General features: G+C 40.5%; 1 protein-coding gene across 1 annotated transcript in view; it reads right to left on the bottom strand.

The window, feature by feature from the left end:
- Nucleotides 1-11,385: 11,385 nt before the first annotated feature.
- Nucleotides 11,386-25,889, bottom strand: part of LOC308280925 (H-2 class II histocompatibility antigen, A-Q alpha chain-like) — a gene marked incomplete at both ends in the record, with an annotated part of 48,826 nt that continues 34,322 nt past the window's right edge. Inside the window, one exon of the mRNA XM_080755227.1 lies at nt 11,386-11,507. Coding sequence (XP_080611353.1) covers nt 11,386-11,507 — 122 coding nt within the window. The remainder of the gene's footprint in view (nt 11,508-25,889) is intronic.

The following is a 25,889-nucleotide window of genomic DNA, read 5'->3' as shown; positions in this document are numbered from 1 at the left end:
TCTCCAGAAGGCGTCTCCAGCCCAAATACCGGTCCCACAGGGGACAGGTCACCTGTGTCCCCCATGCACATGGCTGTGGCCGTCATGTTTCAGGGCTAGTGTGTACATTCTTAGATGATTTACCTGATGGCAACAGAAGATGTGGATCTTGTGACAGTGTCATTTCACAGAGAAATGTAGTTTCTTCTCTCACCCCAGTACAGGCCAACAGATTAAAATAAGAGGCAAAATAACTTGCACAACTACTCATGTTATATACATGCTCAGATGTCCATGTGGGAAAGCATATGTTGTGGGAAAGACATCGTGGGAAAGACATCACGAGCTCTGAAGACCAGGATAGCTGAACACAGGAGTACTATTCGATTAGGGGATGAAAAAAAGCCCAGTAGCTTTACATTTCAAAAAGGCACACCACAATGTCTCATCTTTAAGATATTTAGGAATAGAAAAAGTGCTACCTCTAAGACGGGGAGGTGATATAGATAACCTCTTATTGAGGAGGGAAGTATGGTGGATCCATTATCTTAAAACTATGGCACCAATGGGCCTCAACAAAGAGTTCGACATTAGGCCTTTTTTATAAGTTAAGCACTTTGTATGTTTATTGTTATTAAGTGTGCCTGCCATGCAATGCAATGGCAAAACACTTATTGTAATCCGCCATACTTAATAATAATAATAATAACTAGAAAAGAAAATTTCTAAGAAATTTTAAGTGTGCCTGCAGCTCGCTAAGTCTGTGCAACCTTGTGTAGCGGTTGGTGTTAGTGTTTCGTTTTGAGAGGGTCGTTCCCCCTGAAAAACACGTTTTGGCATGAAACGGTTACGTTTTGCGCGTTTGTGGTGCCCCCTATGGGTCGAAGTGGAAATGCTTTTGGGTATATGTTCAGTATAGCACCCCCCACTTGTGGTTAAAATTTGGTGTTGACTGGATGTTTCGTTTGTGATTTATGGCTACTTCTTACAAAACGGGCTCCTCCCGCTAACTTTGGAACCCTGTTACGGAAGAACGGTATGGACTATCAAAATATCGTTTAAATATGTTTATCGCATGAGTCCATAGATCGTGTGTATCGATTTTTGTGACATTTGGAGAAAATATGTAGGAAAAGGAGCAAAAAGTGTGTTTTGAAGAAAATTCAAAATGGCGGAAAATCTATCCTGACGCAAATGGGCGTGGCCTATATGAGGAGATGCGTCATGACCCAAGGAATCCAGGGAAAAGGGAATTTTAATTTTCCGACCCACGGTTCAAGAGTTACAGGCCAAAAGGTAAAGTGGACTGTTATAGCGCCACCATGAGGCCAACTGACGAAATTATTTTTTATTTAATCCTTGATATCATTATAAATCTCCTCTCCAAGTTTTGAAACTGTAGCCCCTATGGTTTGCGAGAAAAAAAATATTGAATGTGAGTTTTTGCGATTCCCATTATAAGTCAATGGGTAAAATTAATTCACTAATAAATTAATATCAATTAAACGATACAACTTTTCTCTTAGAAAAGTAATAGCACCCCATTCCCGGCCGAGCCGCACGTTTTGATGTATATATTGCGGCGGTGGCGTAAATCGTGCGGCACTTATTACGCGCAGAAATTTTGTCGGAACATATATATATATATATAAGTATGGCGGATTACAATAAGTGTTTTGCCATTGCATGGCAGGCACACTTAATAATAACTAGAAAAGAAAATTTCTAATACATTTTAAGTGTGCCTGCAGCTCGCTAAGTCTGTGCAACCTTGTGTAGCGGTTGGTGTTAGTGTTTCGTTTTGAGAGGGTCGTTCCCCCTGAAAAACACGTTTTGGCATGAAACGGTTACGTTTTGCGCATTTGTGGTGCCCCCTATGGGTCGAAGTGGAAATGCTTTTGGGTATATGTTCAGTATAGCGCCCCCCACTTGTGGTTAAAATTTGGTGTTGACTGGATGTTTCGTTTGTGATTTATGGCTACTTCTTACAAAACGGGCTCCTCCCGCTAACTTTGGAACCCTGTTACGGAAGAACGGTATGGACTATCAAAATATCGTTTAAATATGTTTATCGCATGAGTCCATAGATCGTGTGTATCGATTTTTGTGACATTTGGAGAAAAGATGTAGGAAAAGGAGCAAAAAGTGTGTTTTGAAGAAAATTCAAAATGGCGGAAAATCTATCCTGACGCAAATGGGCGTGGCCTATATGAGGAGATGCGTCATGACCCAAGGAATCCAGGGAAAAAGGAATTTTAATTTTCCGACCCACGGTTCAAGAGTTACAGGCCGAAAGGTAAAGTGGACTGTTATAGTGCCACCATGAGGCCAACTGACGAAATTATTTTTTATTTAATCCTTGATATCATTATAAATCTCCTCTCCAAGTTTTGAAACTGTAGCCCATATGGTTTGCGAGAAAAAAAATATTGAATGTGAGTTTTTGCGATTCCCATTATAAGTCAATGGGTAAAATTAATTCACTAATAAATTAATATCAATTAAACGATACAACTTTTCTCTTAGAAAAGTAATAGCACCCCATTCCCGGCCGAGCCGCACGTTTTGATGTATATATTGCGGCGGTGGCGTAAATCGTGCGGCACTTATTACGTGCCGAAATTTTGTCGGAACATATATATATATATACTAGAAAAGAAAATTTCCAAGAAATTTTAAGTGTGCCTGCAGCTCGCTAAGTCTGTGCAACCTTGTGTAGCGGTTGGTGTTAGCATTAGCGTTACATTTTTTAACATTAGCATTTTTTGCATAAGCTTTAACATTATGGTTCTTCATATGACACCACCCACAGCCATTTCGACTAATTAGTGGCGTTTTGGCGCATTTTTGGCCGTTATCACGGGTCGCACTTTAACGACAGTTTTTTTGAGAAAAAAATTTTTTGTGAGAAAAAAATTGTTTTGTGAGAAAAAAAAAGTTTTTTGAGAAAAAAAAATTTTGAGGAAAAAAAAATTTTTGAGGAAAAAAAAATTTTGAGAAAAAAAATTTTGAGAAAAAAAAATTGAGAAAAAAAAATTTTGAGAAAAAAAAATTTGAGAAAAAAAAATTTGAGAAAAAAAAATTTGAGAAAAAAAAATTTGAGAAAAAAAAATTTTTGAGAAAAAAAAATTTGAGAAAAAAAAATTTTTGAGAAAAAAAAAATTTTGAGAAAAAAAATGTTGAGAAAAAAAAATGTTGAGAAAAAAAAATTGAGAAAAAAAAAATTGAGAAAAAAAATTGAGAAAAAAAAAATTGAGAAAAAAAAATTTTGAGAAAAAAAAATTGAGAAAAAAAAAATTGAGAAAAAAAAATTTTGAGAAAAAAAAAATTTGAGAAAAAAAAAATTTTTGAGAAAAAAAAATTTTGAGAAAAAAAAAATTTGAGAAAAAAAATTTGAGAAAAAAAATTTGAGAAAAAAAAATTGAGAAAAAAAAAAAACTAGAAAAGAAAATTTCTAAGAAATTTTAAGTGTGCCTGCAGCTCGCTAAGTCTGTGCAACCTTGTGTAGCGGTTGGTGTTAGCATTAGCGTTATTAACATTAGCATTTTTGTGCATAAACTTTAACATTATTGTTCTTCATATGACACCACCCACATGTCTGTACGACAAACGGTTCACGAGAAAACGGGTCACTTCCTGTTTGGTGAGGGGCACTTCCTGCAAAAAAAATTGAGAAAAAAAAATTTGAGAAAAAAAAATGTTTTGAGAAAAAAAAAATTGTGAGAAAAAAAATATTGTGAGAAAAAAAAATTGAGAAAAAAAATTTTGAAAAAAAAAATTGAGAAAAAAAAAATTTGAGAAAAATAAAATTTGAGGAAAAAAAAATTTTTTTAGAAAAAAAAAATTGAGAAAAAAAAATTTGAGAAAAAAAATTGAGAAAAAAAAATTTGAGAAAAAAAATTTGAGAAAAAAAAATTTGAGAAAAAAAAAAATTGAGAAAAAAAAATTGAGAAAAAAAAATTTGAGAAAAAAAATTTTTGAGAAAAAAAATTTGTGAGAAAAAAAATTTGAGAAAAAAAAAATTTGAGAAAAAAAAAATTGAGAAAAAAAAATTTGAGAAAAAAAAAATTTGAGAAAAAAAAATTGAGAAAAATGACACCAGCCGCGAGTCTGTACGACAAACGGTTCATGAGTTATAGAGGCACTTCCTGTTTGGCGAAGGACACTTCCTGTTACAGAGGGGGCGGGGCTTAATCAATCATCCCTATTGGCCGGAAAAAGACCAAAGTTGTGTGTGCATTTTAAAGTTTAAATCACGTTGCTAGGCAAAAGAATGGCAGAGTTATGTGGCGCCAAAGTTTCTGTTTTTTTTTCGGAGTCCCCCATTCTAAGTCAATGGGGTTTTTGGGCGTCGTTTTTTGCGAATTACGTCGCAATGGTAACGCGGATCGGAAAGAAAAGTAATAGCACACCATTCCCGGGCGAGCCGCACATTTTGATGTATATATTGCGGGGGTGGCGTAAATCGTGCGGCAGTTATTAAGTGCCGAAATTTCCCCCATTCTAAGTCAATGGGGTTTTTGGGCGTCGTTTTTTGCGAATTACGTCGCAATGGTAACGCGGATCGGAAAGAAAAGTAATAGCAACCTATTCCCGGCCGAGCCGCACGTTTTGATGTATATATTGCGTGGGTGGCGTAAATTGTGCGGCAGTTATTACGTGCAGAAATTTGTGGCGAAACTATGGACTTAATTAATTAAGTATGGCGGATTACAACTAGAAGAGAAAATTTCTAAGAAATTTTAAGTGTGCCTGCAGCTCGCTAAGTCTGTGCAACCTTGTGTAGCGGTTGGTGTTAGCATTAGCGTTATTTCATTTGACGCAACCCGCGTGTCTGTATGACAAACGGTTCACGAGATCAAGGGTCACTTCCTGTTTGGTGAGGGGCACTTCCTGTTTGGCGAAATAGGCCCCAATTAAGGTCATGGACGATTAATGAATTAAAGCTGCAAGCAGCGATGACCAGGCCCTCGCAGCTCTACCCACGTCACAAGGCCAGCAGCCAATCAGAAACCAAACAGGAAGTCAGCCATTTCGACTAATTAGTGGCGTTTTGGAGCATTTTTGGCCGTTATCACGGGTCGCACTTTAACGACAGTTTTTTGAGAAAAAATTGTTTTGTGAGAAAAAAACTTTTTTGAGAAAAAGACATTTTGAAAAAAAAATTGTGAGAAAAAAAAATGTGAGAAAAAACATTTTTGAGAAAAAAATAATTTTGAGAAAACAATTTTGAGAAAAAAAAAATTTGAGAAAAAAAAATTGAGAAAAATTTTTTTTGAGAAAAAAAAATTAGAGAAAAAAATTGAGAAAAAAAAATGTTGAGAAAAAAAAAATTTGAGAAAAAAAAATTTGAGAAAAAAAAATTTGAGAAAAAAAATTTTTGAGAAAAAAAAATTTTGAGAAAAAAAAATTTGAGAAAAAAAAATTTGAGAAAAAAAAATTTGAGAAAAAAAATTGAGAAAAAAAAAATTGAGAAAAAAAGAAAAGGTATGACACCAGCCGCAAGTCTGTACGACAAACGGTTCATGAGTTATAGAGGCACTTCCTGTTTGGTGAAGGGCACTTCCTGTTAAAGAGGGGGCGAGGCTTAATCAATTACAGCTCATCCCTATTGGTCGGAAAAAGACCAAAGTTGTGTGAGCATTTTACATTTTAAATGACGTTGCTAGGCAAAAGTATGGCAGAGTTATGTGGCGCCAAAGTTTCTGGTTTTTTTTCGGAGTCCCCCATTCAAAGTCAATGGAGTTTTTGGGCGTTGTTTTTTGCGAATTACATCGCAATCGTAAAGCGGATCGGAAAGAAAAGTAATAGCACACCATTCCCGGCCGAGCCGCACATTTTGATGTATATATTGCGGGGGTGGCGTAAATCGTGCGGCAGTTATTACGTGCCGAAGTTTCCCCCATTCTAAGTCAATGGGGTTTTTTGGCGTCGTTTTTTGCGAATTACGTCGCAATGGTAACGCGGATCGGAAAGAAAAGTAATAGCAACCTATTCCCGGCCGAGCCGCACGTTTTGATGTATATATTGCGTGGGTGGCGTAAATTGTGCGGCAGTTATTACGTGCAGAAATTTGTGGCGAAACTATGGACTTAATTAAGTATGGCGGATTACAATAAGTGTTTTGCCATTGCGTTGCATGGCAGGCACACTTAATAAGTGTTTTGCCATTGCGTTGCATGGCAGGCACACTTAACTAGAATTGACAGAGTCAATTTTGACAAGTGTGCCTGCAGTGCGCGACCTTGTGTAGCGGTTTGGACTGTGAGACCATCCGCCAAGTTGTCTGCGTTTCGTTGTGAGAGGGTCGGTCCCCGTGAGAAACGCGTTCTGGCACGAAACGGTTACGTTTTGCGCGTTTGTGACGCCCCCTAGGGGTCGAAGTGGAAATGCTTTTGGGGATCCGTTGAGTCTGCCACCCCCGACCTGTGGTTGAAATGCAGTGTTGACTCGACCTATTGTTTGTGATTTATGGCTATTGTGTGCGAAACGTGCCCCTCCCGCTAACTTTGGAAGCGCGTTACGAACGAACAGTATGGACTATCGAAATGTCCTTTGACTATGTTTATCGCATGGCTTCATAGATCATGTGTACCGGTTTTTAAGACATTTGAAGAAAATATGTAGGAAAAGGAGCCAAAAGTGTGTTTTGGAGAAAATTCAAGATGGCGGAAAATCTATCCTGGCGCAAATGGGCGTGGCCTATATCGGGAGATGCGTCTTGACCCAAGGAATCCAGGGAAAAAATAATTTTAATTTTCCGACCTACGGTTCAACAGTTACAGGCCAAAACGTAAAGTGGGCTGTTATAGCGCCACCATGAGGCCAAATGACACTATTATTTTTTATTAAATCCTTGAAATCATTATGAACCTCCTCTCCAAGTCTTGAAACTGTAGCCCCTATGGTTTGCGAGAGAAAAATAATTGAATGCGATTCCCATTATAAGTCAATGGGGAAAATTAATTCAATAATAAATTAATATCAATTAAACTATAGAACCTTTCTCTTAGCAAGTTACTAGCACACCATTCCCGACCGAGCTGCACGTTTTGACATATGGCGCGAGTGTGTGGTGCAAAAACTGTGGGAGGAGTAGCGTGCCAAACTTTGGGGAATTCCATGTGTGTCCGTCCGTCCGTCCGGCTTAAATATGAGCGATTACAATAGTCTGCCCATGCTATGCATAGGCACACTTAACTAGAATTGACAGAGTCAATCTTGACAAGTGTGCCTGCAGCGCGCTAAATGCGCGACCTTGTGCAGCGGTTTGGACGGTGAGACCATCCGCCAAGTCGTCTGCGTTTCGTTGTGAGAGGGTCGATCCCCGTGAAAAACGCGTTCTGGCACGAAACGGTTACGTTTCGCGCGTTTGTGACGCCCCCTAGGGGTCGAAGTGGAAATGCTTTTGGGGATTCGTTGAGTATGCCACCCCCGACCTGTGTTTGAAATTCAGTGTTGACTCGACCTATTGTTTGTGATTTATGGCTATCGTTTGCGAAACGTGGCCCTCCCGCTAACTTTGGAAGCGCGTTACGAGCGAACGGTATGGCCAATCGAAATATCCTTTGACTATGGTTATCGCATGGCTTCATAGATCATGTGTACCGGTTTTTAAGACATTTGAAGAAAATATGTAGGAAAAGGAGCAAAAAGTGTGTTTTGGAGAAAATTCAAGATGGCGGAAAATCTAGCCTGGCGCAAATGGGCGTGGCCTATATCGGGAGATGCGTCTTGACCCAAGGAATCCAGGGAAAAAATAATTTTAATTTTCCGACCTACGGTTCAACAGTTACAGGCCAAAACGTAAACTGGGCTGTTATAGCGCCACCATGAGGCCAAATGACACTATTATTTTTTATTTAATCCTTGAAATCATTATGAACCTCCTCTCCAAGTCTTGAAACTGTAGCCCCTATGGTTTGCAAGAGAAAAATAATTGAATGTGAGTTTTTGCGATTCCCATTATAAGTCAATGGGGAAAAATTAATTCACTAATAAATTAATATCAATTAAACTATAGAACCTTTCTCTTAGCAAGTTACTAGCACACGATTCCCGAGTAAGCCGGTCGATTTGACATATGGCGCGAGTGTGTGGTGCAAAAACTGTGGGAGGAGTAGCGCGGCAAACTTTGCGATTCCCATTATAAGTCAATGGGGAAAAATGTATTCACTAATAAATTAATATCAATTAAACTATAGAACCTTTCTCTTAGCAAGTTACTAGCACACGATTCCCGAGTAAGCCGGTCGATTTGACATATGGCGCGAGTGTGTGGTGCAAAAACTGTGGGAGGAGTAGCGCGGCAAACTTTGGGGAAACGCCATGTCCGTCTGCCTGGCTTAAGTATGAGCGATAACAATAAGTCTGCCCATGCTATGCATAGGCACACTTAATAAGTATGGCGGATTACAATAAGTGTTTTGCCATTGCATGGCAGGCACACTTAATAATGACGGTGCCACAAATTTCGGCACGTAATAACTGCCGCACAATTCACGCCACCGCCGCAATATATACATCAAAACGTGCGTCTCGGTCGGGAATGGGGTGCTATTACTTTTCTTTCCGATCCGCGTTACCATTGCGACGTAATTCGCAAAAAACGACGCCCAAAAACGCCATTGACTTAGAATGGGGGAAATATCGGCACGTAATAACTGCCGCACGATTTACGCCACCCCCGCAATATATACATCAAAATGTGCGGCTCGGCCGGGAATGGTGTGCTATTACTTTTCTTTCCGATCCGCGTTACCATGGCAACGTAATTCGTAAAAAACTTCGTGCAAAAACCCCCATTGACTTTGAATGGGGGACTCCGAAAAAAAACTAGAAACTTTGGCGCCACATAACTCTGCCATACTTTTGCCTAGCAACGTGATTTAAACTTTAAAATGCACACACAACTTTGGTCTTTTTCCAGCCAATAGGGATGAGCTGTAATTGATTAAGCCCCGCCCCCTCTATAACAAGAAGTGCCCTTTGCCAAACAGGAAGTGCCTCTACATCTCATGAACCGTTTATCGTACAGAGTTGTGGCTGGTATCATATGACTTGATTAAGAGTCCTTAACCTTAATTGACGCTTCCTTCGCCAAACAGGAAGTGCCCTTCAAAATTTTTTTTTCTCAAAAAAATTTTTTTTCTCAAAAATTTCTTTTTTCTCAAAATGTTTTTTTTCTCAAAAAATTTTTTTTTCTCAATTTTTTTTTTCTCTCAATTTTTTTTTCTCAAAAAACTTTTTTTCTCTCAATTTTTTTTTTCTCAAAAAACTTTTTTTTTCTCAAAAATTTTTTTTTCTCAAAAATGTTTTTTTCTCAAAAATGTTTTTTTTTCTCAAACATTTTTTTTTCTCAAAAATGTTTTTTTTTCTCAATTTTTTTTTTTAGTTCTCTCAAAAAAATTTTTTTCTAAAAAATGTGCCAAATATGTGCCAAAACGCCACTAATTAGTCGAAATGGCTGACTTCCTATTTGGTTTTTGTTTGGCTGCTGGCCTATGATGTGGGTAGAGCTGCGAGGGCCCGGCCATCGCTGCTTGCAGCTTTAATTCATTAATCGTCCATGACCTTAATTGGGGCCTATTTCGCCAAACAGGAAGTGCCCCTCACCAAACAGGAAGTGACCCTTTACCTCGTGAACCGTTTGTCGTACAGACGCGTAGATGGCATCAAATGACTTGATTAAGAGTCCTTAACCTTAATTGGGGCCTATTTCGCCAAACAGGAAGTGCCCCTCACCAAACAGGAAGTGACCCTTGATCTCGTGAACCATTTGTCGTACAGATGCGCGGGTTGCGTCAAATGACAAGAATAAGAGTCCTTAACCTTAATTAGGGCCTATTTCGCCAAACAGGAAGTGCCCCTTACCAAACAGGAAGTGACCCTTTATCTCGTGAACCGTTTGTCGTGCAGACGCGCGGGTGGTGTGAAATGACTTGATTAAGAGTCCTTAACCTTAATTGGGGCCTATTTTGCCAAACAGGAAGTGCCCCTCACCAAACAGGAAGTCACCCTATATCTCGTGATCTGTTTGTCGTACAGACATGTGGGTGGTGTCATATGAAGAACCATAATGTTAAAGCTTATGCAAAAAATGCTAATGTTAAAAAATGTAACGCTAATGCTAACACCAACCGCTACACAAGGTTGCACAGACTTAGCGAGCTGCAGGCACACTTAAAATTTCTTAGAAATTTTCTTTTCTAGTTGGGTGATATGTTCAAGAAGAGGTTCTGAAAAATGGTTGGGGCATGATAGTGCCTCCTCGAATAGTGTATTGACATTTTTAAGTTTTGATACCTTGATCTTTTGTAAGATTTTTGAAGATCTCTATAAAAGAAGTACAAATGTATGGAACATTTTAATGTGTACCTATTCTTAAAAAAATCATGTGTATTTCTTTAAAAAATCATGTGTGTGTTTAAAAAATCATGTATATTGTTTCTTTTTTTTTAATGTTAAGAAATAATCATGTAATTTTGAATCATGTCTATCAATTTTAAATTATATTCTGAATCATGTCTATGATCATCAATCATGCATCACTGATTCGCTCCAGCTCACCAGGTGGGGCTAATAATCACCAGTGTTGAATGTGTATAAAAATACATTGTTTCCTGTTTCCTGTCATACTGAAGAAGACTGTAACCAGTCGAAACGTTTATATCATTGCTGCTTGTTAATAAAAAAAGCTTGGAGCTTCTTAAAAGTGAGTGCGGGCTACCTTCCTTGTTCCTATATTACTGCACTGTCAGTTATAGCTCGGCACCGAAGTACGGAGGATGTGCGTTATTTCTCTTTTGAATGTCAGGGCTAGGTGTCCCAAATGCTTTGATACGTCCCTGGGACATGCTGATCACTCGGGGGGGGGGGGGGGGGGGCTTTGGGGGTGTTAAGTGTTTACCAGCATAGAAGCAATGGTTGTTGTAAAAGAGAGCATCTATTTCATTTATCTTGCATGATGTCATGTCATCTCATTCTACCACATTTCACAATGACAACATCCAATGTTTTATTAAGTAAAAGAAGATTTTATTATGTTCAACTGAAACAATACAAATTGTTTCAACAGATCAATAATTTGTTTATAACTTTAACTCGGGAAACTGATAAAAAAACATGTTAATTCATGATAATGTGATAATGAACTGTGTTTTAAAAAATTGATTAACACATCAGAAAAACACAAAGGGAGAAGTGCACACCTAGGTTGGTGAGGTACACCAATCCATCATTATTCACCACACAGGTGAATAATGGTTTAATACGAAGAAAGACGTAGCACAACTCTTCAGCCACGAGGCATAATCTATCATTTAAACCAACATTTCGACTGTAGCAGACTCCTCAGGGTTTGAAATAAACACATCAAACATCAGTATCTCTCCATGTTTGAATCTTTCAGTTGCATTCATTTCCTTTGATGAGGAAGAAGGTTCCCATGGCAACCCCCAGCAGACCCAGGGTCAGCCCCACCCCACAGAACACAGCTGGACCCACACTGGGCTGGTCCTGTTCCACATCTGGAGAGAAACACACACACACACACACACACACACACACACACACACACACACACACACACACACACACACACACACACACACACACACACACACACACACACATATATTTACATCACTTGTGGGGACATTACATAGACTTCCATTCATTTTTATGCAAGTCCTGTGGCCTTACCCTAACCCTAAACCTAACCCTAACCCTAACCCTAACCTTAACCCTAACCCTAACCCTAACCCTAAACGTTGTTATCCAACACAAGTAAAATATTAATAATGACAAACAAAACACATTAGTGATTGTACGACATTTTAGGACACATGGGATAGAAGCCCTTTCTGTGACCGGGCTAGAACATAACCCACATTGGACAATGGGTCAAAGGAGATTCCGGGAGAGACGGTGGATAGACAAATTAGACACAATGTTTCCAGCGGGACTGAACATGAAGGGGAGACTAATGTCCCTAGAGCAGTAGGCAGATAGAAACCCAGCAGAATCATCAACACATCTCACACCTGGAGGGAACAATAGGACAAGTGTCCTGATGGGCCATCAGAGGTCTTTCTCACCCAAGGTGTGATAAGTCAGGACCACTATGCTCAGTCTCCAAGGAGATCTATTGAAATGTAAAGTGAATAAGCTGTTGCTGTGGTTGAATAGCTATTGCTACTGTTGAATTGCTGTTGATATACTGACACATTATCTGGCTTATTATTGTGATGTTTTATCTGCTTATTGTAAGTAAGTAAATTATCATGGCGTTTATCGTGCGCTTGCCCAGGCCTTACGGCCTGGGCATAAATAGAACGATTACATTCACCACGGCTTCGTAACTCGCGCGGCGCTCCGCCGGCCGCGCGGCCCTGGCCCGCTCTTCGCGCCCGAGCGCCGCAGGCCTATATCTCGTGATCTGTTTGTCGTACAGACATGTGGGTGGTGTCATATGAAGAACCATAATGTTAAAGCTTATGCAAAAAATGCTAATGTTAAAAAATTTAACGCTAATGCTAACACCAACCGCTACACAAGGTTGCACAGACTTAGCGAGCTGCAGGCACACTTAAAATTTCTTAGAAATTTTCTTTTCTAGTTGGGTGATATGTTCAAGAAGAGGTTCTGAAAAATGGTTGGGGCATGATAGTGCCTCCTCGAATAGTGTATTGACATTTTTAAGTTTTGATACCTTGATCTTTTGTAAGATTTTTGAAGATCTCTATAAAAGAAGTACAAATGTATGGAACATTTTAATGTGTACCTATTCTTAAAAAATCATGTGTATTTCTTTAAAAAATCATGTGTGTGTTTAAAAAATCATTTATATTGTTTCTTTTTTTTTAATGTTAAGAAATAATCATGTAATTTTGAATCATGTCTATCAATTTTAAATTATATTCTGAATCATGTCTATGATCATCAATCATGCATCACTGATTCGCTCCAGCTCACCAGGTGGGGCTAATAATCACCAGTGTTGAATGTGTATAAAAATACATTGTTTCCTGTTTCCTGTCATACTGAAGAAGACTGTAACCAGTCGAAACGTTTATATCATTGCTGCTTGTTAATAAAAAAAGCTTGGAGCTTCTTAAAAGTGAGTGCGGGCTACCTTCCTTGTTCCTATATTACTGCACTGTCAGTTATAGCTCGGCACCGAAGTACGGAGGATGTGCGTTATTTCTCTTTTGAATGTCAGGGCTAGGTGTCCCAAATGCTTTGATACGTCCCTGGGACATGCTGATCACTCGGGGGTCGGGGGGGGGGGGGGGGGGGGGGGGGGGGGGGGGGGCGGCTTTGGGGGTGTTAAGTGTTTACCAGCATAGAAGCAATGGTTGTTGTAAAAGAGAGCATCTATTTCATTTATCTTGCATGATGTCATGTCATCTCATTCTACCACATTTCACAATGACAACATCCAATGTTTTATTAAGTAAAAGAAGATTTTATTATGTTCAACTGAAACAATACAAATTGTTTCAACAGATCAATAGTTTGTTTATAACTTTAACTCGGGAAACTGATAAAAAACATGTTAATTCATGATAATGTGATAATGAACTGTGTTTTAAAAAATTGATTAACACATCAGAAAAACACAAAGGGAGAAGTGCACACCTAGGTTGGTGAGGTACACCAATCCATCATTATTCACCACACAGGTGAATAATGGTTTAATACGAAGAAAGACGTAGCACAACTCTTCAGCCACGAGGCATAATCTATCATTTAAACCAACATTTCGACTGTAGCAGACTCCTCAGGGTTTGAAATAAACACATCAAACATCAGTATCTCTCCATGTTTGAATCTTTCAGTTGCATTCATTTCCTTTGATGAGGAAGAAGGTTCCCATGGCAACCCCCAGCAGACCCAGGGTCAGCCCCACCCCACAGAACACAGCTGGACCCACACTGGGCTGGTCCTGTTCCACATCTGGAGAGAAACACACACACACACACACACACACACACACACACACACACACACACACACACACACACACACACACACACACACACACACACACACACACACACAATATATATATATTTACATCACTTGTGGGGACATTACATAGACTTCCATTCATTTTTATGCAAGTCCTGTGGCCTTACCCTAACCCTAAACCTAACCCTAACCCTAACCCTAACCCTAACCCTAACCCTAACCGTTGTGGGGACCAACTATTTTGTCCCCACACTGCAGAGGTCCCCTGCGGGTGACTGTGTAAGTATAGCTACACACACACACACACACACACACACACACACACACACACACACACACACACACACACACACACACACACACACACACACTTATTTATAAATAAATAGACAAAGAAACATACATACATACATACATACATACATACATAAATACACAAGCAAATAAAACACATCTCTGCTTTTGTCCAAAAGATTAACTTTTCAGGGAAAAAATGTGCACGTGCACACATAGACATTAAAGGGGGCTTGAGCCCCTGCCCTTTTATCCGTCTGTAAGGAGCCCTCTCCAGACCATGAATGCAGTTTTTACTATGGTGAAAGAAATACAAATGTCCTCTTTCCATGCCATACCTGAAGGCAAATTCAAGAGAACTCGGGCGGCCGAGCGTCTAGTCGGCAACCTGGCCAACTCGGGAACGATGTAAATAGGGAATGAATGCCCCGCCCTTTAATGCAAACCCCATTATACCTGTTGCCATAGCCATAGGACCCGTTTTGACCATCTGTTTGCCTTTGTCCATATATGGAGATATCTGTCTGTTTGCGACCCGTTTTGACCATCTGTTTGCCTGTGTCAATATATGCCCATATATGAAGATATCATGCCCTTATATGGAGATATCTGTCTGTCTGCGTCCATTTTATGCCCATATATAGAGATCTCTGTATCTGTCTGTCTGTGTACCTTTTATGTCCAATTGTCCATATATGGAGATCTCTGCCCTTCGGGTGGCCAATCGTCTAGTCGGGGACCGGCCTACTCGGGAATTATGTAAATAGGGAATGAATGCCCCACCCTTTAACGCAAACCCCCATTTATCTGTTTCTATTTATGCCCATATATAGAGATATAGGCAATACCCATCATACCGTTGTTCTGTAATTGCCTAGCGGACATCAGCGCATACGGAGAATCCGAACCTTCCGTGCCGGTTCCGAAAAATCGCAAATCGGGTCGGGTCAAGGCCGGGCACTGCACTACCTGCTGCGGCGGTGCAAACCCCATTATACCTGTTGCCATAGCCATAGAACCCGTTTTGACCATCTGTTTGCCTGTGTCCATTTATGCCCATATATGAAGATATCATGCCCATATATGGAGATATCTGTCTGTCTGCGTCCATTTTATGCCCATATATGGAGATCTCTGTATCTGTCTGTCTGTGTCCCTTTTATGCCCATATATGGAGATCTCTGCCCTTCGGGTGGCCAATCGTCTAGTCGGGGACCGGCCTACTCGGGAATTATGTAAATAGGGAATGAATGCCCCACCCTTTAACGCAAACCCCCATTTATCTGTTTCCATTTATGCCCATATATAGAGATATAGGCAATACCCATCATACCGTTGTTCTGTAATTGCCTAGCGGACATCAGCGCATACGGAGAATCCGAACCTTTCGCACTGGTTCCGGAAAATCGCATATCGGGTCGGGTCGAGGCCGGGCACTGCACTCCCTGCTGCGACGGGGAACGCGCGTGCCAAATTTGAAGCCGGTGGAACGAACGGTTCTCGAGATACGCGGATTACATACATACATACACACTCACAGAGATTTTTTGTTGACGTACGTGATGTCAGAGCCTTTTATGATGTGATGTCACAATGAGTCAGTGCTTGCGCCGATTTCCTCAGAAACAGCTTGATGTCAACAATCCTCTCCGCATACGGAGATTCCGAATGTTTCGCTCTGGTTCGGGAAAACCGCGCATCGGGTCGGGTCGAGGCCCGGCACTGCACTCCGCACCGCGGTGGGGAACGCGCGTGCCGAATCTGAAGCCGGTGGGACGAACGGTTCTCGAGATACGCGGGGCACATACATACATACATACATACATACTCACAGAGATTTGTCGCATTTATAGATAGATTGCCTTGTCCAAACTCTCCTGAACTTGAAATGAATGCAGCATCTTATGTTGAAATAATTGCCCTCTCTGTTATAGGCGGTTGGTGAGCCAAACGTTTGGCGAGGCTATTATTATTATTGTGATAAGTGGGACAGGTGAGGGCAATGGCAGTCCCACAGTAATCAGTGGGATTGGTACGTGGTGTGTGCAATGGCACCACACCTTTCAAAATGGCACCTGGGACAGGCAGAGTGAGACTGCGTTTGTCCAGGTTGCCTGCATGGTTCCTGCTTCACGCTGCTGGCGGCGTGTTGCCCTGTTTGTGCTCGTGGCATAGGCCTAATGACATTCGTTTTGGAGCTCAGGACTAGAAGACAGAGCTGTCAGTGACTTGTGTTTGCACAAAGCTCAGAAGTAAAGAAGTGTCAACAAGCCACAAACTAGAGCCGTCCCTGTGTATGAGACGTACGGGTCTGGAGATTGTGCTTTACTGTTAAGCCGCGGTACAGGGATGGAGCTCGTTAATTTTTATTGATAATGAGCATCTTATCGATCATGCTTATCGAGCCGGGCTTTTATCGAGCCCACTATTGAGCTTTTTTCTGTTATTTTGTGGAAAGACATGATGAGGCACTATCAATTCTATATATATATATATATATATGTATATATAGATATATATAGATATAGATATATATATAGATATATATAGTTTTAAAGTACTATTCATGAATTAATAATAATAGCCTACTGTAATTAAAACTATACTATAAATTGTATAGGTATAATATAAACTATAGGCTAACATTTCATGTCTCTTTTTTTTTTACAGTAAATGCATATCTATTTTTTCCATTATCAACAACAATCTATATATGCACTATAAATACAGTACTTTAACAGACAGAAGGCAAGTCAACCTTTTTATTTTTGGAAAATATTTGAAGAAACTAAATGTGTACCGTCTCTTTAAAAGTGTAATTTATAACGCATAGTACGACGGTGTCAAGCAACAACAAAATACCCAATCAACAAGCTCACACCGCGTCTGCTCGCACCGCGTTATGATCTTGTAGATCTGCTATTTTCGGTAAACTGAGAAGACGTCACGGGTTCATTCGCACGGAGCGATACATATTACTCTGTGGCAGGGATTTTGAGTATCCCAAACGGATTATTATCGATGGAATCATTCATATTTTTAAGCACCACATACTTTGGGTGGAAGAGAACGGTTGTCGCGCTGCTGCAACAGCCGACGTAGGAGTTGTTTAAACTCGTCGCAGATGCTTAATTTGGAATTGCACATGAGTTCTGGGCGGAGCCGTTTGATTATTGTCCACGACATTGCTCTCAGTCAACATATCTTAAAGGGGGCGTGACACGGCCAAAACAGCTAATTATGGCTATCAAATTAGCCAATTTTTTTAATGATGTCATGTACCCCCATGTTAAATTACCCAATCAAATTAATTTATTGTAGTTACTGTACTGAAAGTAGTACTTTCTGTACAGTAACGGCAATACATTAATTTGATTGGGCTAATATGGGGGGAGGGGCGGAGACTCGCGGAGTCGAGTATCCATATCATTATCTTTTGAAACTGCCCCAAAAAAAGCTGACCGAGGTGTGTTTCCGACTTTCTAAACCAACTTTAAAACTATCAGTTCTAGGGGTAAAAATTATATAGCATTCGCTAAAATCAATGGTTAGACCGATAAAAAAGTACATGTCTTCTTCAAAAAAGGTGTCAAAAAAGGTGTACGAGGGTCAACACGCTTCTCCCTGTCTATGAGACGGTTTTGTCGGCCATACCCTGCTGTCTCTTTCCCTAACCTGACTGGAGCACCAGAGTAGACCGACCGGAGCAAGCCATGTCCTGCTGTCTCACCGGCCGGACTGAGGTCCGTGCTCCGTGGCTCATACACTCTGTGTGTGTGTGTAGCCTGTGTGTGTGTGCTTTAGCGCGTGTGTGTGTGTGTGTGTGTGCACACAATAGCTCTCGCAAACATCTATGCTCGCAAATAGCCGTGCGGTGCAGCATTAGCAGGGCTACACGCTAACAACAAAGCCATCACGTTGTGCGCGGCACCGCACGACGGACGAAGTATACATTGCGCGGCACCGCACGACGGACAAAGTATACATTCACTACTAACTGATACGGCCCCGCCTCCCTTTCAGACTGTTTGAAGAAACACCACGTGACCTACTGTATCATAATGTTAATTTTCGGCCGGTGTCGCCACTCCTTTAACTGTAACATTGGAGTTCCTCAGGGATCGATACTTGGCCCTCTCTTGTTTAGTTTGTATATAACCGTTTAATCCCACCGGTCACAATAGTGACCGTAATTATTTTCTTCATTTATGAGGCTATAAAATGTTATTGAATGATTTATTCATGCATTTCCAGCAATTATTGAAAAGGTTAAAGGGTCCCAATCAAATATGAGCAGTGTTATATGTTAACTTTAAATTGTCACATGACCAGAGCTGTTTACTTCCTGTCTGCATCAAGAGGAGAGGATGGAAGCATCAAAGCCCCAAAAGAAAATGTTAGTAAAGTATCTTAACATAAAGATAGGACCATGATTTTTGGTACACATCTTCTTTAAGATGTCTAGTATTGGTGTATGCCTTTGCAATTACTCAAATGTGTTCAGTGTGGTCATAAAACGAACAAACATATCAACGGCAACAATAGTGACCGGTGGGATAATACATTAGCAACTACTGTAGCTATACGCATACTAATACACATAGCAAATTATTCTCTTTCTGCTGTTTTCTTTTACTTTAACTGGGGAATTCCCGGGGACCACCGACTCCTGGTGCTCCAGATTGGATGCAAAAGTGGTCGCACCCCTAGTGGAGGACCCCCGCCACTGCAGTGCAGATAAAATGCCGGCAGCGCACATAAAATGCCGTAACTCAGGCTAGGAGCGAACGGGAGAGTTGGGGCCGGTACCCACGCGTCCGCCTCGGCGGCGCGGAGACAGCCGTGCATAGAGCGCCACCTTGCGTCAGACCCCGCCACTGCAGCCCGCTAAAAAGGCCGTAACTCGCTTATCGCTTATCTCCCAATTATTGAGTCTTACTGGTATGTTGGATGAAAATTAGCTCCCAGACAAGGCATGCAACATTGCAGTGTCTCAAAGTGAGAAAGATGCTGTCCTCAGTGATTGTGATAGTGATGTGTCATGACATGGACTATTAGGGGCAAACAGGTTATTAGGGGCAAGCCAGGCTGTTGAATGCATGTGCTGAATTTATGCAAGTAGATGAGTGGAACGATGACTTACTAGTAAAACGCCTAAGGGCGACAAGCGACCTTGCCATGAAGGGTGAGGTCACGCCATGTCTTGTAACCTGACTTTCGCCAGATGGTTTGCAGCATTGCGTATGCCTGCATAACGCTCTGCTTCTACCATCTGGACTCGGTCCAGCACAACCGATGTAAGGGGCGGGCCATTTTTTTAAATTCTAAAGCAGGTGATTGGATATGGCCGTGCCAACTCCAACGACTCATATTGGCCTGTCTGCATGACGTTGCACCCAGAATCCGCCTCCTGGGTTTCCACGTGGTCTGCAATCAGACTCTATTGGCTCAGAGCCGCTCAGAGCCCGCCCATAGCTGCCGCTGATTGGTCCGGCCAGGGACATTCCGAAGGGAACCCCTCCTCCGCAAGTGAACCCAGATGGTAAAGCAATGCATAAGCAATGCTTCCACCATCTGGCGAAAGTCAGGTAACATGTCTTGGCCATCTGACCAGTAATGTACGTATATTGGACCTATATGGAGACCCCTGGTACCCATATATGGAGATCCCTGTACTGTATATGCTGTGAGACCCCAAACATGCTTATACTCAGTTATTTGTTATGCGAAAGTTCTATGACGTCTATGACATCTGACATCATACATACAATCCCTTTGATGCCCATATATGGAGATCCCTGTCTGTAGAACCAGCCACACAGATGGTGGTAGGTAAGTAGTAAGATGAGGGATGCAGTATTGTGGATGGTAAGTACTGTAGGTAGTTAGATGATGGATGCGGTATGGTGGTTGGTAGTTAGTAGATGAAGGACACTGTATGGTGGTAGGTAGGTAGTAGATGAGGGATGCAATATGTTGATGGAAAGGTACTGTTGTTAGTTAGATGAGGGATGATGGTAGTAGGTAGGTAGGTAGACCATACTGCTGTGGTGGTTGGTAGGTACATAGTTAGATGATGGATGCAGTAAGGTGGTAGGTAGGAAGTTAGATGATGGATGCAGTATGTTAGGTAGGTAGGTAGGTAGGTAGGTAGGTAGGTAGGTAGGTAGGTAGGTAGGTAGGTAGGTGATAGATGCTGTAAGGTGGTAGGTATGTAGTTAGATAATGGATGCAGTTTGGTGGTAGGTAGGTATGTACAGTAGGTAGATGAGGGACTCATTATGGTGGTAGTTAGATAGTTAGATGATGGATGCAATATGGCTCTGACATCATGCTGACTCCTGACATCACTGTGATGTCAGGGGAACCAAATCCCTTCATGCCCATATATGGAGATATGGAGATCATTGTGATGCCATGGGAACCAAATCCCTTTTATTGATGATGTTATCAATATTGATGACATCATCAATATTGATGATGTCATCAATATTAAGCCCATATCTGTTAATATCTATGGGTACCAGGGGTCTCTATATATGGGTAACTGGTCCGATATATATCACTGGCCAGATGACCAATATATGGTGTGACCTCGCCCTTTAGGGCGAGGTCGCTTTTCACCCTCACGCGTCTTACTGGTAGGTAGTTTAATGAGGGATGCAGTATGGTGGTAGGTAGGTAGTTATGGCCTTTGGTGTAAGATTTTCACTTTCTAGGATAACTATATTGACTATATAGTATACTCATTAAAAGGTTGATACAACACATTATCCCACCGGTCACAATTGTGACCGGTCATAAAACACACCTTTTCACCTACTTTTTCATGAAAATTTCAAAAAAATATGATTGATTATTTCAAAGGGTTACTAATGACACAATATTTGAATATTTTTATGTCTGGGAAAAATTCGGGATTAAACGGTTAATGATCTGCCTTCCGTCTGTCCAACTGTCCACATCCAAATGTATGCCGATGACACAGTTCTTTATGCACAAGCTGAAAACAAACAACTAGCTGCAGATAAATTGAATGCAGCCATGGTCCACGTATCTGACTGGCTGAGGAACTCCTGTTTACATTTAAACACAAGTAAAACAGTTTGCATGTTTTTGTCACGCAACTCCACAGAACCTGATCCTGACATTGTTGTCAGAGGAAACCGCATTCAGGTAGTTACAGAATTTAAATATCTTGGAATCATACTAGACTCACATTTAACATTCATAAAACATGTCAAAAAGGTAACCAATACAATCAAATTCAACTTAAATAATTTCAGACACATAAGACCATATCTCACAACAGATGCAGCTAAACTCTTCATGCACACAATGACTGCTTCACAACCTGGTCTCAGACCAATATAACAACCATGAAACCTATTGAGTCACTATACTGTACAAACAGACATTAAAAACACTCGATCAAAAGCCCAACCGTTACCACCATTGCCATATAGTACAAAAATATAATTTATTTAATTTTGAAAGCTTTAGGCATTTTATGGATTGCTGTCTTGTGTTCAAGGTTCTCAATGGGCTTGCACCTCCACCACTGAAACAGTTCATAAAACGTTGTGAAAGTGGTGGCAGAACAACAAGGGCTACTACCAGAGGGGACTGTGAGGTACCATCCAGGCAGAGCGTGTTTGGTAACACAGTTCTCTCTGTTAGAGCCTCCAATCTATGGAACAGTCTCCCGACTGAAGTAAGACAGTCCTCCAACTATCTGACCTTCAAGTATAACCTTAAGAGGTGGCTTAAATCGGGTCAGATTTGTAATCATGAGTAATTATCTTTTCCAGCTGTCACTGGAGTTACTCATGGGTGGCTAGTATTGGTCCCCTTTTTTCAATTTACTATTTTACTTACTATTTACTAATTACTATTTTCTATTACCATTTACTACTATTTTACTATTGTCGGCTTCAACCGTGGGAGGTGGCTTGAAGCGGGTCAAGCTTGCGATCATGAGTGGCTATCAGCTCCATCTGTCATTGGAGTCACTCATCCTGCTGTAATTATTATTATTATTATCTGCTCCATCAGTCACTGGAGTCACTCAACTTGCCATGGTTATGTCCCCTAAATGTTTTACTGTATTGTTTTGTACTGTACGGTATTGTATGTATTGTATGTTTTGTATAGATAGCCTTTTACTACTTTTGTACAGCCTGCTCAGGGACTACAGATGAAAATTAGCCTATGGCTATCTCTGGCTCATTTACATAGAAGTGAAAACTGACATGTCGATCAATGAGTACTGTCCCTGTCAAATAAACAAATAAATAAATAAATAAATAAATTGCAAGCGGCGCGAAGGCCAGCGGACCTTGGTCCTGCTCTTCGCGCCCGAGCGCCGCAGGCGCGAGTGCCCGCGAAGAGCGGGCCAGGGCGCCGGCCGCGCGAGTTACGAAGCCGTGGTGAATGCAATCGTTATATTTAAAGCCCACGATAAACGCCCACCTCGCACCTCCGTGCGGTCCAAGCGACCAAAAAGGAGCGCTCCCTAGCGCCAGTTCAGCCAATCAAAAGCTTCCATGGGCGGGGTTTGCCCAGAACGCGTGTGCAATTCCAAATCACGCGTCACAGACATTCAAAGTTATTGATTGCACTTGGGTATTATGTGATGCACTAGCTCTGGTCCATCGCGTCTCCTCCCGGAGACACTCTGAAAGACCCGTCGGCAAATGAATAGACCCGAGTATCTCAGCCCCTCCGAGCGCTCAACATCAGTCAAAATAAACAAAACTGTTTCACTACTCACCAAACCAAAGGTAGTTTTGCGCTGTTGAAAGTCTATTCTCTGCGGTGGTGAACCCCTCAGCACCCCACCTACTCTGTAAAATACATTATTTTTGTCATGAAATAAAACGCACCCACCTCGAGCCACCTAGCGGCCACCGCAGATCTTCGCAGATACAATGGTTCACAACCCGGAAATAAGCGGCGGTCGAGTTGGATGCACTTTATTTTATGCCAAAAATAGTGTATTTTGCAGTGGGTAGGGTTGATAGCTATGAAATTAAACCTTTATATTACAAACATTATTAGAAAAGGAATAGACGCAAGGCCAGATCTCAGGAGGATAAAAAGTGTTCCTTCCATTAGTTTATTCCAAGAAAATCTGAGGCCACCCCAGCCAGCATTCGTATAACATTGCAGTCAGATACAAGTCCCTCCCCAAGGGACAAAAGCGACACCTCAGGACAAAAGATATTCACATTCAGAGAACAAGTCCTGTCAGAGCTATCTATCTAAACACCCCCACACCCCCTTGCTAACGAAGGATTTTGGACTTCATGTTAGGTTTAAGTTAACATGTAGTTGCTTATATATAAATCATCAACTTGATCAACATGCAAATGATTAAAAGAGAAACACACTATAAAAATCCATTTATCAACTCCCCCCTTTTTTTCTTTTTAAGCATTTGTATGTTGCTTACGTACATATGCAATTTGCAGAGAGGGAGTCCAACTCATCAGGTTGGTAGGTTATAAATACAGTTCATGTCTTCAATTTTTTCAAAAAGGACTGTATCTTCAAGGCTTTTGAGAAAACATGACATCTCTAAGACCCCCTTCATGACAATAATCTAAAAGATAATGTTCTAATAATATTACAGTAGATTTGAATTCTTCCATGACAAAACGTTATATTTTTATTTTACTAGTACTACAACAGCACCGAAGATGCTACAACAGCATACCTTTGATCGAACGGTCAGCATAGATCTTTTCAGAGTATTAGATCCGGTACACACATACCCTTTTAGATTGGTAAATCAGTTTTACCAGTTCTTGACCAGTTTATTTCTGGCAGTTGAAGCGATAGCCTGTTGCTTGACAGGAGGGTTGATGTATATTCTCCCCGGGGAGATGTGATGCCAACTGTTGTTTACTTTGTACCAGAATGAGCCAAAATATATAATATTTTAAGAGTTTTGTCGTGTCTAAAATCAAATCTCTTGGAACTTAATAGTGGTTACATTTACACTGGGAAAAATACTGAAGGTATCAATAAAGTCATTGAAAATGAATATGACAGGCGATGTCAATAAAGTCATTGAAAATAAATATGACAGGCAACGAGCTGTCAATAAAGTCATTGAAAATAAATATGACAGGCAACAACACCCATTTCCCCCCTTTTGACACATGGCTTGGTCCATGTGTCAGGAGAGCTATAGGCCAGGTATAACAATGATTCAAGAAGGGTTTATAACAGTTAATATAATAAAGTTGCACATCAGAACTAGGTTGGCTCAAGTTATCAAAAATAAAAGTAAAACAATAAAAAGAATTAAATAGAATAAGTATTGACATTACGAACATGTGGACACTTTAAAAACTCAGTGGTCTCTTTTTATGACTCTGGAGAAATGGGGGGAAGGAGATTGTGTTATTGCCCCAGAGCATCTAAAACATTCAAAAAAATCATATGAACAGAGGAAACTTTTTGTTTGGGAAACTGAATTAAATGTGGAGGTCCCAAACTACGTACATTGTTGACATTTATAAAAACCACACAACACATAACAATGGTCCAATAGCAACATTCAATTTTCAAGGAGAAAGTGTCAAATACTGAAAAGAATGCGCAAAAATCATTTGGACTTTAATCAATAAGTAACACAAAGATAATTCATTCCTAAACTCCCAATATGAAAAAGATGTACCTGGAAGAACATAATTATTTGCAAAGTAAAATTCTTTCCCCATTTTATCAAGTTCAGTTAGTAATTAGTAGTTAATCGTTAGTCATTAGTCACAACACAACACACATCATCGTGAAACTCAGGAGATAAGTAACACAAATTTAAATTCGTGGAAATAGTAAAAATAAAATAGTTCAAAATAAACAAAATGAAAATAATTCACCAATGACCTGTAAACAGCTTGTAACGGGCGTCCCCGCCAAACCTGAAAAATTAGGCCCAAAGTTTTTCCTCAAATAGAACGTAACAAACAGTAAGACTCTCTCTCTCTCTCTTATTTTCCATCTTCACTTTCTCTTCACGTTCTCTCCACATTCTCTGTCTCCCTTCACATTCTCTTTCTCTCTTATTTTCCATCTTCACTTTCTTTTCACGTTCTCTCCACATTCTCTGTCTCCCTTCACATTCTCTTTCTCTCTTATTTTCCATCTTCACTTTCTTTTCACATTCTCTTTACACCCTCTGTCTTTACATTCTGTCTCTCTCTTCACATTCTCACTCCCCTCAAATACAACCCAACAAACAGTACACTGTAAAACCAAACATGCTGGATAATTCTGCTTAGGCAAAAATATGGAGTACACTTAACTTAGTTTTCATCAGCATGTTATTCCTAATCACTTAAACTAAGTTAATAGTACTTTTGGTCCAAAAAACGGACCTATTTGATTGTTTTGAGTTGTGTTTATTAGAAAAAATAAGTTCCTGATGTTAAAACTCATTTAAACTAAGTTACTAGTACTTTGGAGTCGAAAGACTTGAGTTAACTTAGAAAAACTACGTTCAGTGCTTTTTTTCATCATTCACACATGTGCAGATCAGTCCAGGGGCGGGACTTGTTGTCAGTTGAAATTTGAAAGCAGCCCCTTTTGAATGAGGAAGAAAAGCACTCAAACAGAAGACCTACTCTGTTTTC

The sequence above is a fragment of the Nannobrachium achirus genome, assembly GCF_963921795.1.
Source record: "Nannobrachium achirus genome assembly, contig: SCAFFOLD_261, whole genome shotgun sequence".
Lineage (NCBI taxonomy): Eukaryota > Metazoa > Chordata > Actinopteri > Myctophiformes > Myctophidae > Nannobrachium > Nannobrachium achirus.
Note: the sequence above shows the minus strand (reverse complement) of the source record. Positions and strands in the feature narration are given on the sequence as shown.